The sequence below is a fragment of the Sinocyclocheilus rhinocerous genome, unplaced genomic scaffold, assembly GCF_001515625.1.
Source record: "Sinocyclocheilus rhinocerous isolate Xijiao unplaced genomic scaffold, SAMN03320098_v1.1 scaffold848, whole genome shotgun sequence".
Taxonomy (NCBI): domain Eukaryota; kingdom Metazoa; phylum Chordata; class Actinopteri; order Cypriniformes; family Cyprinidae; genus Sinocyclocheilus; species Sinocyclocheilus rhinocerous.
Genome location: NW_015664186.1, coordinates 803,127 through 817,793, shown reverse-complemented (window position 1 = coordinate 817,793; position 14,667 = coordinate 803,127). Strand labels below are relative to the sequence as shown.

At 39.7% G+C, this 14,667-nt stretch overlaps 2 protein-coding genes across 2 annotated transcripts; both read right to left on the bottom strand.

Annotated features, from left to right (window-relative positions):
- Nucleotides 1–234: 234 nt before the first annotated feature.
- On the bottom strand, nucleotides 235–4,184 carry LOC107729826 (plexin-B2-like). The gene is made up of 8 exons (XM_016540531.1): nucleotides 4,040–4,184; nucleotides 3,513–3,624; nucleotides 3,305–3,416; nucleotides 3,061–3,162; nucleotides 2,455–2,550; nucleotides 2,083–2,170; nucleotides 1,520–1,680; nucleotides 235–420 (listed from the first exon to the last, which is right to left on the bottom strand). The coding sequence occupies exons 1-8, from the start codon at nucleotides 4,107–4,109 to the stop codon at nucleotides 235–237; spliced, it is 927 nt and encodes a 308-aa protein (XP_016396017.1). The 5' UTR covers nucleotides 4,110–4,184.
- Nucleotides 4,185–4,694: 510 nt separating this feature from the next.
- LOC107729825 (plexin-B2) lies at nucleotides 4,695–11,040 on the bottom strand. Its single transcript, XM_074560137.1, is given in 8 exon segments — nucleotides 4,695–4,708; nucleotides 4,813–4,969; nucleotides 5,503–5,635; nucleotides 5,956–6,056; nucleotides 9,264–9,392; nucleotides 9,673–9,861; nucleotides 9,945–10,275; nucleotides 10,277–11,040. Coding segments are annotated over 8 exon segments (1,818 nt in total).
- Between the last annotated feature and the right edge of the window lie 3,627 nt (nucleotides 11,041–14,667).

Sequence of the window (14,667 nt, the reverse complement as noted above, 5' to 3'; positions counted from 1 at the left end):
CATGCTTGCAAAGACAACACAGCACACAACATAAGACTAAACCATAATTGAAAAATATTATGAGATAATACAAAATATAGAATGAATGATCAATGTCTGAATCAATGAAATGAGTATATAAATGGTTTAAAATGATTATGATTAAATGATAAATGATTATAAATGATAGAATGAACAAAAAAAAACCCCCGCAAATGTATGATTGCTTTCTTGAAGCAACACGCACACAGGTTGCTACAAAGAATCCTTAAATCCTTCAGCTCTCATGCAGTACCTAGAGAATGAGTATCTTTTTGGCTGGTGAGTACATGGCACTCCAGCTAAGGCGATTCTCTTAATGTCCTCCTGCTTGATGCCCAAGTTAGAGGTTTTTGTTGTGCCAGAGATCTGTCCCTTCACTGGCCCTTCCTGGGGAACAAACTTTAATGAAAAGAGAAGAGCAAAGTTAAAAGAGGCCTATAACACTCAAAACCATAAACTAGAGCGGTGATGGACAATTCCAGTCCTGGAGAGCCACTGTACTGCATGAGTTTAGCTCAATCCCCAATCAAACATACCTGCAAAAACCTAACAAAAGTCTTAAGGATTGTTTGAAAATTACAGGCAGGTGTGTTTGATTAGGGATGCAACTAGTTACAAAGATCACCCATAACCAGGTATGCACATAAGTTTTTCAGTCTGGTTCTTATGAGAGCACCAGGAGATTTGGTTTGGTGCTCACACTGCACTTAGTGTGACCCATTAAATATAATGCTAATATTTACATTTTCATTTTATTTCTTTTTTAACTTTTTATTTTTTTATATGAATTTATCACTTTCAAACCTAAAATCAGTAAGCTTTTATTTTGGTGAGTCACTGGTTTTAACACTGCCATGGGAAGCGCATCAGTGAATGAAATGTCACATTTTTGTTTTGTTTTTTGTTCCAATATCGGCCACGCAGCCTAGATTTATGCTTTGAGTTCAAATGGAAATTTAAAACAATACTAAAGTTAGTTGATCTAAAACAGTAATTTGTACATTAGCAGCTGTCAACCATGTCGGTACACAAATGAGTGGTCTGAATTTACCCAGCACATTTTTTTCATTTTGGTTGTGCATGTGCACCTATTCAAAACTTAAGTGCATAACCTCCCCATAACCATTGTACCTTTGAGTGATCCAGCTGCTTTGGAGAAAATCATTTGCCAGATCATGGCGCCATCATTAGAGTATCAGATAGATTCAACAAAAGACTAGAGTGAGAGACTGAGTTTGTGACTACCAGCGCGGCCATCATTTAGGCATGAGAAATGGAGAAGAGGATGAAAAGAAATGGTGTTTTCTGGGGAAGATGAAGAGTGGAAATTTATGAAGTGCATTTGAACCAGGAATGGTGAGTTTTGTAATCGGTGACATCACGCCAATGAGATATTCTTGGATGCATTTTGAGCTTAGCTTGAAGTGTGACTGAATCTAGTGTTAGCAAAGTTTAAAATAGGGTCGGGCGACAGTAACGAGAAAAGAATTGTCCTCACGTCAGTGATCTTTGGAGGAGGACACTGCTTCAGCTCCTGGTTGCACAGGTCTCTGTAGATGCAGGATTTTGTGGTGTCGCACCAAACGCAGTTATACTTCTGATCAGCGTTCTTACACAGACTGCAGTCCTCACATCTAACTGAACAGTTGTAGAGCACCACTGGGTAGAAAAATGGAGGAAACACTTAAAAAAACCTGAATCAAAAAAAGGTTCCCTTGTCTTTTGGATTTGTAGAGAAATAAAAATTAAACACTGCTGTTTATCACTATGTTTTTGGAAATTGATTTATGCAAATTAGGCTGTTTACTGTTTTATGTGGTGATTTTTTTTTAGTCACATTTAGCGCAAAGATTTGTTTTCAAGTTTGATGCTGTGTCAAACTGTCCTGTGGCAGATAAATACTGCTCAGAATATGTAGGCTGACACTAATATATTTTTAAAGATACTGGCCAATGTACCATAGTTAGCTCAATTTAGTTATTATGTTGTAGCATCACTTACTACAATTTCATAAAGTGTAAATTCTGTAAACTATGATGATGAAAATTCATTTAAATGTACCTCTGAGGGTGCTGTCAATCTTCCTGTCCGTGATTTTATCCTTTATGTAGAACGTCACATTCACCTCTGGCTCCTTGTCATATTCAAACTGGCATAAAAATAGTAGAAAGTGTCATTAAACACACACAGATACAGACAAACACATCACCGCATCTGGAACAACTGTGTGCTGCAGAAAATTCTCCCCTGCCAAAGTGATGTCTTTGTGTTTGTTACGCCCACATAGGACGGAGCCCTACACACACGTGCAGCTCAATAGCTGTGAATGCCATATTGGCTGGTGCTCAAACTCCAGAAACAAATCAATGTGTGAACAGAGAAGTAGAAAGTGAGGGAGACATAACAGGAGGAATACGACTGGAGCATACTGACCTCAAATCCCTCAAATCTGTACTTTGACCCATCAGCCTCAACAGTCACCTCGCCCACCTGTTTCATGAGCTCAGTGCCAATCTGAAAGGTTTTCCCCTGAGAGAGATGAAGAAAGAGTAATGCTGTTTATGCAGACATTTTACTATAAAAAAAAATCATCCTGACAAATGTCCTCACTGAGATATTGGGTAAATATATTTCTTTATTGCATCTTTATAGCTCACCTAAATATTTGATTCTGATTGGTCGATGGTTCTGTAATAATATCTAGTTGTTGCTAGTAATATTTTAAGTGATACAAGAGACATCAAACTAGCACAACTATGTTGCCAGGGACAAATGTCAAATAAATTTACATATCATTTTCTGACTGGACATTATCTGTCAAGTTTACAGACATTTACTTTAACACTCAATGCAATGCGTACATCTAAATATGTGTAAAATACCTGTGAAAAAATAAATATGGAAAATTCTTGCATATTACCATATGGACCGTGCAAAATCATTTTTTTTAATTTAAATAAATCAATATCATACCTCAATTTATGTACAGTATTTAATAAGAAGCAGTGTAAAAAGCCATAAGTAATGCATGTACTTTACCAAATATTTATCCAGATTTGTGCCCTGAAATTGGATGGGGGTTTTAATTCCAACAGGAATAAGCAGGGGTTCTGGGATCTCAAACTGAGGACACCTGTCATTCTGCAAGAATCATTAAAAAAAAAAATCTAATAAAACTGTTATTATTCCTCTTATGTCACCAAAGATGATGGCTTACCATATATTAAAGCACAAACAGTCATATTAATTTATATATGCATACATTCATCCTAATATGACTCACCTGCATGTGTTGAATGATATGATCACCCTTGACAGTGTCATCTTTATCACTGCATGTGTGATCCTGAATATTCCATTGGCAGCCCCACTTACTGGTCACACATGCAATGCATCTGCAGAACACAAAACCGGCCAATCAAAAGACGAATCTAAATAAATGCTACATGGAGTACACATTTTTAACATTTTTAAAACTGCCTGATACTTACGGTGTATTCTCCGATCTCTTCACCACGGCTGCACAGTTGTAAAACTCAAATGCACCAAATGCCACTTCAATGCCATCATTCATCATGATCATCACTGGCACTGCCACAAAATCTACATAAATGCATATGGGAAATAGGAATCATATCGGCTTTACAGCAGGAGTAATTCAGGAGTTATTAAAAATAAAATTCTTCAGCCAATGAACTTCAAATGCTCAACAGGTTCTAGCAACAGCAAGGTCATGGGTTTCATTCCCAAGGAAAGCACAACTTGATAAAAGCCCCTGTAACTCTAGAATCAATAAGCTAAACTTCAGAATCTATCTGCTAATAGATTCAGCTTCAGTGTAATTGTTTCATCTGATCAGTCTCCAAACATGAAGAAATGAAAACCTATTTATGTTTGATGTCACTTTTGGCATTCTGTGAGACAAAGACTCAGTTTGTTCAGTGAGTAAAGGAGGCAGCGAGAGGACGGCTTCACAGTAGGTGATTATTAAAGTTAAAGGCAAACAGGATGCTCTCACCTTCTGTCTCTGGTATGGGTGGTATGTACTCAGAGATCGGGAGATCACAGATGAACCCTGAGTTTTCCATTGTTACCTGACTGCAATAGTCACCAAACACACATGTAAGTCTATCAGGACTGCTGATACTGGGGAGGGAGGGGATGCCAATCATCACCTGCAAGTTTAAACCAGAAAATAAGGATTTAGGAGAAAATTTAATATTTTAAAATATGTGAAAAATACCAGTTCTCAAACCTTTTTAACATTAAATATATGAGGATTATTGGATGAGGGTTTTTAAATACTGAATATTGACAAAACAGTAATTAATTAATACATAATTAAAACATAATGATGATGATGATGATTATGATTATAAATATTATTTACTTTTTTTCAATCACTTAATACAATTTTATTGATTTCCATAGCTTTTCCAGTTCTGGAAATCAAAAATTAAAAAATCCATGACCACTTGAGACAAATATAAGAAATGCATGAAAAGTGCTCTGTGCATTCATGTAATATGATAGTTTCAGACGCCTTGTTTAGTTCTTCATTTCAGCTCTTGCAAAAAAGGATTAGACTCTCAGACTGGATCTGTTATCAGTGTAATTGTTTCATCTGATCAGTCTCCAAACATGAAGAAATGAAAACCTATTTATGTTTGATGTCACTTTTGGCATTCTGTGAGACAAAGACTCAGTTTGTTCAGTGAGTAAAGGAGGCAGCGAGAGGACGGCTTCACAGTAGGTGATTATTAAAGTTAAAGGCAAACAGGATGCTCTCACCTTCTGTCTCTGGTATGGGTGGTATGTACTCAGAGATCGGGAGATCACAGATGAACCCTGAGTTTTCCATTGTTACCTGACTGCAATAGTCACCAAACACACATGTAAGTCTATCAGGACTGCTGATACTGGGGAGGGAGGGGATGCCAATCATCACCTGCAAGTTTAAGAAAGAAAATAAGGATTTAGGAGAAAATTTAATATTTTAAAATATGTGAAAAATACCAGTTCTCAAACCTTTTTAACATTAAATATATGAGGATTATTGGATGAGGGTTTTTAAATACTGAATATTGACAAAACAGTAATTAATTAATACATAATTAAAACATAATGATGATGATGATGATTATAAATATTATTTACTTTTTTTCAATCACTTAATACAATTTTATTGATTTCCATAGCTTTTCCAGTTCTGGAAATAAAAAATTAAAAAATCCATGACCACTTGAGACAAATATAAGAAATGCATGAAAAGTGCTCTGTGCATTCATGTAATATGATAGTTTCAGACGCCTTGTTTAGTTCTTCATTTCAGCTCTTGCAAAAAAGGATTAGACTCTCAGACTGGATCTGTTACAGTCAATAAATATCAATCTTGAGTCAATCGTTAAAGAGGTTAGGGTTTGAAATAACTGCAGACCATATCACAGTGTGTGTGTTTGTGTACGAGTTATGCTTTAGTACCTGTGAATTATATGTTTTCTTCCAGCTGATGTTGGGGGGCTCAAAGGACTGAATAGTTAGACATGTTTGTTTTGGACTCCACAACCAGGCATTCTCTCCTTCTCCTTTGCGACAATCCTTTTTCCTAGTACAACTGCAGGAGAAAAGCAGACAATCAGCCATTCGCTTTAACTGGACTGCATGCAGATATCTACTACATAACACTTGCTAAAATGTAATGGAATAAATTATGCCATATTTCAGAGAATAAACCATTTCAAAATGGGATTTCTAAACAGTTTTCTGTTCTAAAACATAGGTTATTAGGATGGATGTCACATGACCCACAGGAGCCATAGTTTTTAGTTTATTTGTCAGGAGAAATATTAAATTCTGTTGTAGTTTGGCAGTGTTATTAATTGCCTTATTTGGCAGTGTTATTAATTGGTAATAAAATGAGTCTAACAGACTTACCGGCCCTCCAGCACACACCAGCCACAGAATGGGTCCCGCTGGGACACACATGATTGACAATCAGTCTTCTGCTCACAGGCCTGTACTGGCACTTTGGTGAGCTACACAAAAGAGAAGCAAGAATCAAGATAAACAAATGTCTCAGGTTACTTATGTAACCTGGTTCCCTGAGAAGTCATGATGTCAATGCTATGGGCACACTTCCAGTCTGAAGGAAATGATGAATCGAGCCCGTACAAGAGATAGAAGTTCTGTCTGGATGGGAATCTCCCAGAGAACGCTGTCTAGGAGAAACTCCTGTGAACTGAACTGTCAGGGGAAATGTATAAAGGTCTTGGACACATCTACACCACGGCATCCAGCCCTAATGGTGCTGGAGGTGTGAGGGCGAACCAGAGGGGACAGTGGGTTGACTCGAATGAGGCGAACAGGTCGACTTCTGCTCTGATGAACATCCGCCATATCAACTCCACCACCTGTGGGTGGAGTCTTCATTCCCCGGGTCTCAGCCGTGCCACAGCAAAAGCAGTTTGCCTTCCGCCCAAAGCATGAACTGCTGCACCAATCTGAACAGGGGGGCGGAAATGCTGGTGATCTATATAAGAGACTACCACTGTGTTGTTCATGCGGACCAACACATGGTAGCCCCTCAGGTCTGGGAGAAAGTATTTCAATGCTAGAAACACAGCCCTCATCTCCTGACTATCTATGTGCCCAGGGGGCCAGAGGCCACGAGCTGATTGTGCCCCAGCCCATGAGGGAGGCATCCATTGTGATCATCTTTCGACGGCAACACTCTCCAAGCGTGGGACCCTGGGTCAGAAACCGAAGTCTTTTCCACAGAAGAAAGGTATGAATGCATGCAGAGGGTCGCCCAGAGGGTGAAAGCCCCTGCTTTTAAGCCACCATTGAAATGGTTTCATATTCAGCAGACCCAACAATGGAACCTGCTCTTTGCGCACCACAGTGGAGAACACGCCACTGAAACAAGGTTTGTTGAAGGAGTGTTGAAGTGAATCCTTTAGCCTGCTGGACCCAATTAGACACATTTGCCAGAAGTTGCCACACTGCCAGATGTTCTGAAAGAGGTATCAACCTTTCGATTTTTAGGGGGTATGGTCAGTTTATTCTGTGCCCTGAAACAGCTTGTTAGCGGGAAACAACTGAACATGTTCTATTGGGTACTCGTTGAGAGGAGAATGCCCAATACTATATGGGGGCCGACTACCCTAGCAACCTTTTATGTCCCGATACTTTCTGAAGAGGGGATGGGCAGTCCAGCAGCATTGCTAAGTTGAGATTGGGTGGAAAACCCCCTGAAGATTGCTGCTCCCTGTAACACCACAAGTGTCAGGATTCACAAAACAATCTCCTGAAGGTGTCTGGTGAGAATGGATACACGATGTGATGTGACACCCCACCCCTCTCTGTGGCAACCATGGAAGCAATATAAAAGTGAAAAGGTGGGCTAGATCTGTGGCCCAGCGGAGTTCTTTGAGTTCTTTGTTAGAGACAGCTAACATCTCTTCGACCTTTGGCACATGCAACCCCACAATAGTCAAATAGTTCAACACTGTTGGGGTGAAAACAGGCTGTAAATGGGTTTCCCCTCAATTTTGACAACTTAGTGTGGACATTGGGAAAGAAGGGGAGGTTTCTGCTGGGCGATTGTGGTTGGTCACTAGTCTGGAAGCACTTGTTGAGCTGCAATCTGCTTACTGTTTCTCATTTGGCTACTCCAGATTGAAATTGGCCATGGCACAAGTTACAACCTCGAGCAGCTCCTCACATGCGTATAAGTGAGAGAGCAGTTCTGCTGAAGCACCCGTCTCAATAATTTCCACATCCAACTCCTCCAAGCCGAATGTATTGGTCCTCGTTTAGATCAGAAAAAAATGCTAAAATGAGTCAGGAGAAAGAGCAAGAGAAAGGGGAATATTTACAAAAATAATTTTTTATAAATATCTTTTTTTGTAAGAGAGATGTACAGTATTAAAAATGATCTGACAAACAACCACACTGATTACACACAGATATGCGGCTTCCTAAAGTCAAAGAAGCTGATGAAATTTAACGCAGGCACCACACTATGTCACCTGAACCCTTCAATGGCCAATATAATTTCCGTGTTTTCACATGTGCTTTAGACACTGCTGGTCATTTAATGGAATTTCAGTAAAATTTCATGGGCAAAAAGGTCCATAATCAATAGTATAGCAATACATGAAGCACTGCTCACACAAAAGTCACTTTCAAACCAAGCAGCTTGATTTCAAACTTTATATTGAATTTATTTCAGTCAACAACAAAAAAAAAACAAGTAAACAGTCAGCAATTAAATAAGAACAAATAAAAAAAAATAGGAGCAATATCACAAATAAACAAAATATCACAAATATCTAAATAAATAGAACAGAAAAAATATACAAATTAAATAAACAGTGCACGTTTTTCAGGTAGGTCTAAAAGTAGTATTCAGGTAAAGAAATACTACAGAAATTTAAAAAGTAATCAAATGTGAAATAACATTGGATAATCTTCACTCTATAAATAGAATTTTATAAATTGTAAAAAATCTAATAGAATTTTATAAATTTTATAAAATCAAGAAAATACAATTACCCTGCCTGCTTGTCTATTTAGATGATTTTATACATATCTGGCTGACTCTACCTTTGATTGGAACCATGATTGTTGCATTTTATACTTCAGTGATTGAGTATTATTTGCCTTAGCATTTTTGTTTATTATAAAAAGAAACCAAATAAATTTAATTGATTATAAAAACTGCTTATCAAGAACATAATACAAAGAAGTCTTCTGACCAAATTGGAAGTAATTTGAACTGCTTATAATTAGACTACTCGACTTACTTTACCTAACCTGAGAAGAAAAACATTAATAAGGTTATAGGTGTTAAGATCAAAGCACACACTGCATCATCTCCGTGATGTCAGAAGCATCAATTTGCAAAATAACGTTTATTTATGACAAACTGACAACTGCTTATGAAGCACCTTGTGGCATTGCCACTACCAGTCTCAGCTTCCTGCTTCTAATTTATGGGTCGTGCAAATGTGTAAAATGATTGACAAGAAAAGAACTCCTCAAAATTTTCTGACTGGCTAAAAGAATATGACAGACATTTTTGTGGCAGATTACAGAATCTAGGGATATCACAGAGAAATTTCAAGACATCTGTAATCCTTCTAGCTTGGCAAGCCTACATTTTTCAAACAGGTTTTAAACAGTGGATGATCTGTTTACTCAACGTGATCTATTTGTTGTGGATGTGTTCATAAACAAACCTTTCTTCCAGTGGTGATGTACAAATGATTCAAAGCTGAATTAAAAAAGAGGTTTTTGTTCACCCCACCATATTCGCGCTCTCCTGGAATACGGTGATAAAATTCAGGTTGGCTGGGGTCAAGATGCACCTGCAAGCAAAACGTTATGAGTAATTATTGGTCATTTACATTCATTCATTTGGCAAATGATTTTATCCAAAGTATCTTACAAATAAACACTGTATTACAGGGAAAGTAAGTTAGAGAAAGTGTTGGGGTTAAGTGCATCACTCAAGTGGTTGTAGCTCATAAATCATCCATTCTTGGGTTTGATCCAACAACTTTTTGGTTACCAGCCCGTAATGTCAAGCCTCAAGTTTTTAAGAGAAATTTAAAGAGGAGAGAAACCAGACCCTGGAATGGGACTCACCTTTAAGACATCTGCTCCGCTGGTTCCCAAAAATGCCACAGTGTGCTCGTTCTCCACCGCCACAGCTACAGCTGTCAGCATGTCATTTCGGGTGAAGATGGGTTTGACAGCCAGTGCGTACTCAGGTTTACTGGCTAGTGGAGACGGCAGGAACTCTGCGCCACATTTATATACCTTCATCATGTTCTTCTGTTGGGAAAAAAGACACATTCAGAAGGGTCACAAAACACCATACAACATGGAAGCAGAGTGGAAGAAACACAACATCTCACATCTCTTTTGGTCCTGCAGATGGCCTCGGTCTTGGAGATATAAGGTGAATAAACAGTCTTTGGTTTCTCGTCCTCCAGAACTTCTGCTATGTAGCAGGACTCAATCACCTCCTCAAGCCTGGTATTAATGCTGCTGAGCGGGTACATGCACAAGGCAGAACGGCCACCGTCCTCATCCGCGCTGAACACCGCAAACAGAACCTTATCATTGGGATTCGAAGGGATGATTTTCCTAGCCAAAACTTCTCCTGGTTTGGCCAGATACACCGCTTGGACCTTGTTGTACGTGTTCTCCTGTTGTTCAGTGCTGACAGAGCAGTTGAGCTGAAGTCTCGCACAGGCGTGCTATAAATGTGATCTTCCTGCTGTCACTGGTGCCCGGAGTGCACGAAAACAAGAAGTAGATGTAGCCATTGTCTTTGAAAGCATGGCGAAAGTCGTGGAGGTAACGCTGGACGAAAGGACTAGCTTGCACAGTGGAAGCTTCAACCATGTTCTCAAAGACATCCATTTCTCCATGCTCCTGCAGCAATCGGGTGCTGATGAGTTTCGAACTGTCCAAGCTACTATAGCCCTTCCCCACTAGAAATACACTGAGGTTTGCATTAGTATGAGCATCTATAAAATAAGAAATAACTCCCACTACGGTAACAGACTCCTCTGTGCTGGCTACATATGTCTTCTCACCTTTAGTGTCACTGTAGTACACCGGTTTGTCCACGCTGTTGAGGTTTTCCAAAGAGCAGATGCCCCTGAAAAGGCTTCCGCAAACGATCAAAGTGCCGTTGGCGGAGTTAACCAGTAGGAGTTTGTTGATGTTGTCAATTTCCTTTGCGTCAGTGCACTGTGCAGTGATTGGTGGAGTGCATTGTGGGTTGTCCTTCTTAGGGCCTGTTACAGCACTGCTCTCCAGCTGTAGTTTATAGTTCAGCTGATAGATGTTATTAATGGCACCCAGGTAAATTCGGCCAGTTTGAGTGTCCTGAACGACATTGTTGATGACAGTATCAGACAAGAAATAATCTTGAGTATCATCACAGCAAGATGAGCCAAAACACAGAAGCAGGGACAGCACTGCCAGGGTCCTCCACGCCATCTCTTGAAGAGAGAGAAAAAAAGATATATAGATAAATTCTTGATTTAATCTAAAATACATGCAATTCATACATTAAATGATATGAACAAACCTCTACAATGATGAACATGTTATTAATTGCTCAATAAATGAAAAAAAAATATCATGATGATACAACTGTCCTATCATAACAAGTTTGGCATAATCTTTTATTATTTTTTAGGGTAAAAAGAAAAGAAGCAGTTTTGTTTAATGAAAAACTTTTGTCCACCAAGTCATGTGAAACCAACATACAAAAACATGCAGGAAAAAAACAAAAACATAATCCAAGGAATTATATAGATTGAATCTTGTATCACAGCTTTCTACACTGGAATGCAATGAACGTTCAGGTACTGAACACAGTAGCACTGCACAACATCAGACACATTGCAGTGCATTTTTGTGCACAGTGTTTCTCATAACTTACAGCTCTTGCAGAAACCCTTTTTCACGTCCCGATGTTACTGTAATCAATTGAGAAAACTACTAAAAGCAATATTTTAAATGATTCACATAATTTATTCACCCTCATGTTGTTCTAAACTGTTTTGACCTCGACAGCTTCGTAGTCCGATCCACCATTAAATGAAGCTAACATTTGATTATGAACTTGCTGTGCAGTAAATTGCTGATCCATGTCAAGATTTGCTGATAATGCATGAGTATTCTTTTGTTTTATGCCTGTGGTCAGTTTTATGAGTAATGCATCATGTGTTTGAAGCTAAAATAAATGCAATTCCCATCCATTGTATTTGCATGCAAAAAATATCTATTACAATTTCATACGAGTTTCAAACAACATGAGGGTGAATAAATAATGCATATTGTCTTTTTTGGTTGAACAATCCCCTTGATGTCAACATGAAACATTCGTAACCTATTTTACTACTATGATGTGATGTTTTTGCAGTGAAATATGTTCAAAAAAGAAATCTTGTTTTGGAATGATTGACTAAATTATGAAGACAAATTTTTGTTCTTTGGAATATTGAGCATTGATCAATAATGCACAATAAGACCAAACACATAACGATGTAGTGAGAAGAATTATGGCATTATTGCTGTTTTGAGAATTAACATCAAGAATAAGATTCAAAACACCTGGATATGCATGAAAAAAGCAGCTACCCTTGTATCAGGAAGATGTGCTATGGCATTGGCAACACTCACAGCTTTTCTTTTTAAAATGTTACATTTTTCTTTTAAAAATGTTACAAAAAGCCACATACAGTATGTGTAAATGCTGGCAAACACAATTTTGGAGATGTTGACGCCAAATGCCAAAACAATAAGTCCGACAGCCTGCTGTAGCAAGACGCTGCCTTTTAACACTGACCTTAAACCAGCTTCTGCTTTTATTGTGAGAAAGACTGAGAAGTAATGATGGAAAATTCACAGCCACTAAATTTCCCAATTCTATATACTAATTTTCATAACAGAGCAAAAAATAATAGGCTATTGTAGGCTTTTATTATTTTTGCAAGGAAAAGTGTGGAAAAAGTTTGTTTTTGAGTTTGTTTTTGTTTCATTTTATTATTAAAGAAGGAACCATTCCTCCTGCACTTGAGTCCTCGCTTCCTCTATCCTCACGCACCGTGACAGATTCTGTCACAGTTTTCAGCGGGTGTGCCCAGGATGGCCACCAGATGACACTGTTCTCGGTGAGCACATGGCTTGTGTTGTGTTTGTTTTGTGCCATGTGCTCTCTCCTGTCTATTGTCTTGCCCCTCCCATCTTGTTACCTCATTATAGTTTAAGTTGCTCCACCTGTGTCTCCCTTGTTAGCCTCCTCGTTTGGTTTCCCATTTATTCTCCTGGTGTCTGTAATCCTGTGCTGATCCGTCATTTTTCATTGTGTGTGTTATGTCTGCATGTAGTGCAGTTTCGAGCCTGCCTGTCTGTTTTTCCCTTCGGGGTGGTTTGAGTTTGTTTTTGTTTCATTTTATTATTAAAGAAGGAACCATTCCTCCTGCACTTGAGTCCTCGCTTCCTCTATCCTCACACACCGTGACAGAACAGATCAGCCAACATGAGGACTCAGTGGAGAAATGGCTCACTCCATCAACTGGTCTCTACTCTCTCCAGCCCCCTCTACCAGCGCATGCTCCAGCTGGAGACCTTGAGCTCCCTCCGTCAACTAGGGACAGAGCTGAGGGAGTTTGCCATAGTGTTCAGGAATGCGGCAGAGGGGCTGGGCTACAATGACTCCGCGCTTAAGGACTTATTCAATTATGCCCTTGATGAGCCCATTAGCCCCTGGAGCATGGCGGGATCCAAGCATGTGTCCTTTGAGAGGTTTGTGGAGTTCGTGGCACGTTCCCCAGCTAAGGGGGCCGCAGTGCCTCCCGTGATGGCCGACAAGGCTGCAGTGCCCCCGAAGGGGGCCGACGAAGCTGCCGCACCCCCAGTTGTGGCCGAAGAGGTTGCCGCGCCCCCAGAGGCGGCCGACGAAGCTGCAGTGCCCCCGGAGGTGGCCGACGAAGCGGCAGTGCCACCCTCTCGGAAACGGAGGAGGAGGAAGAATGGGTCCGCCTCGCCACCCCTAGAGGCGGCCGATGAGGCTGCAGTGCTTCCAGTGGCAGCCGACGAGGCTGCAGCGCCCCCGAAGGCGGCCGACGAAGCTCAAGCTTCATGCCCTGTAGCCTGTCTATTTTTCCCCTTCGGGGTGGTTTGAGTTTGTTTTTGTTTCATTTTATTATTAAAGAAGGATAAATTACTTTTTTTCCACATCAATCTACACTCCATACACCGTAATGGTGAAGCAAAAAACTGGTTTTTAACATCTTTGTAAATTGATTAAAAATAAAAAACTTAAATGATTCAATTGCATAAGTACTCATACCCTTATCTGGGACAGTTGAAATTTAGCTCAGGAGCATTCATATTGCTTGTAGATGTCACTACACTTCAAGTGAAGCTAACCTGTGGCAAATTCAATTGAATGCGTATAATTTGGAAAGGCACACACGTCTTAATTAAAGGTCTAACAGCTGATAATGCATATCAGAGCAAAAATCAAGCCCTGAGGTCAAAAGAACTGCCTGTAGAGCTCAGAAACAGGTTTGCATCAAGCCACACATCTGGGGAAGAGTTTAGAAAAAAATTCTGCTTCATTGAAGGGTCACGGAAGCATGTAGTCTCTGTTACCCTTAATGGAAGAAGTTTGAAACAACCAGGACTCTTCCTAGAGCTGGCCTCCTGGCCAAACTGAGCAACTGATGGAGCTTTGGTTAGAGTGGTGAACAAGAAGCTCATGGTCATTCTAGTTGAGCTCCATGATCATATATGCAGATGGGAGAAATCTACAGAAGGACAAACATCACTGCAACACTCCACCGATCTGTGCTTTATGGTGGTGTGGCAACACTCAATCCTCTCTTCAGTGTAGATACATGAAAACACACTTGGAATTTGAAAAAATGACCTAAAGGACCCTCAGACTGTGAGTAACGATATTATCTGGTCTGATGAACCTCAATTCCAAGCATCATGATTGAAGGAAACCAGCTCTGCTCATCAACTGCAGAGTACCATCCCAAAAGTAAAGTGTGCTGGTAGCAGCCTCATGCTGTGGGGCTGTTTTTCAGCGGCAGGGACTGAGGGACT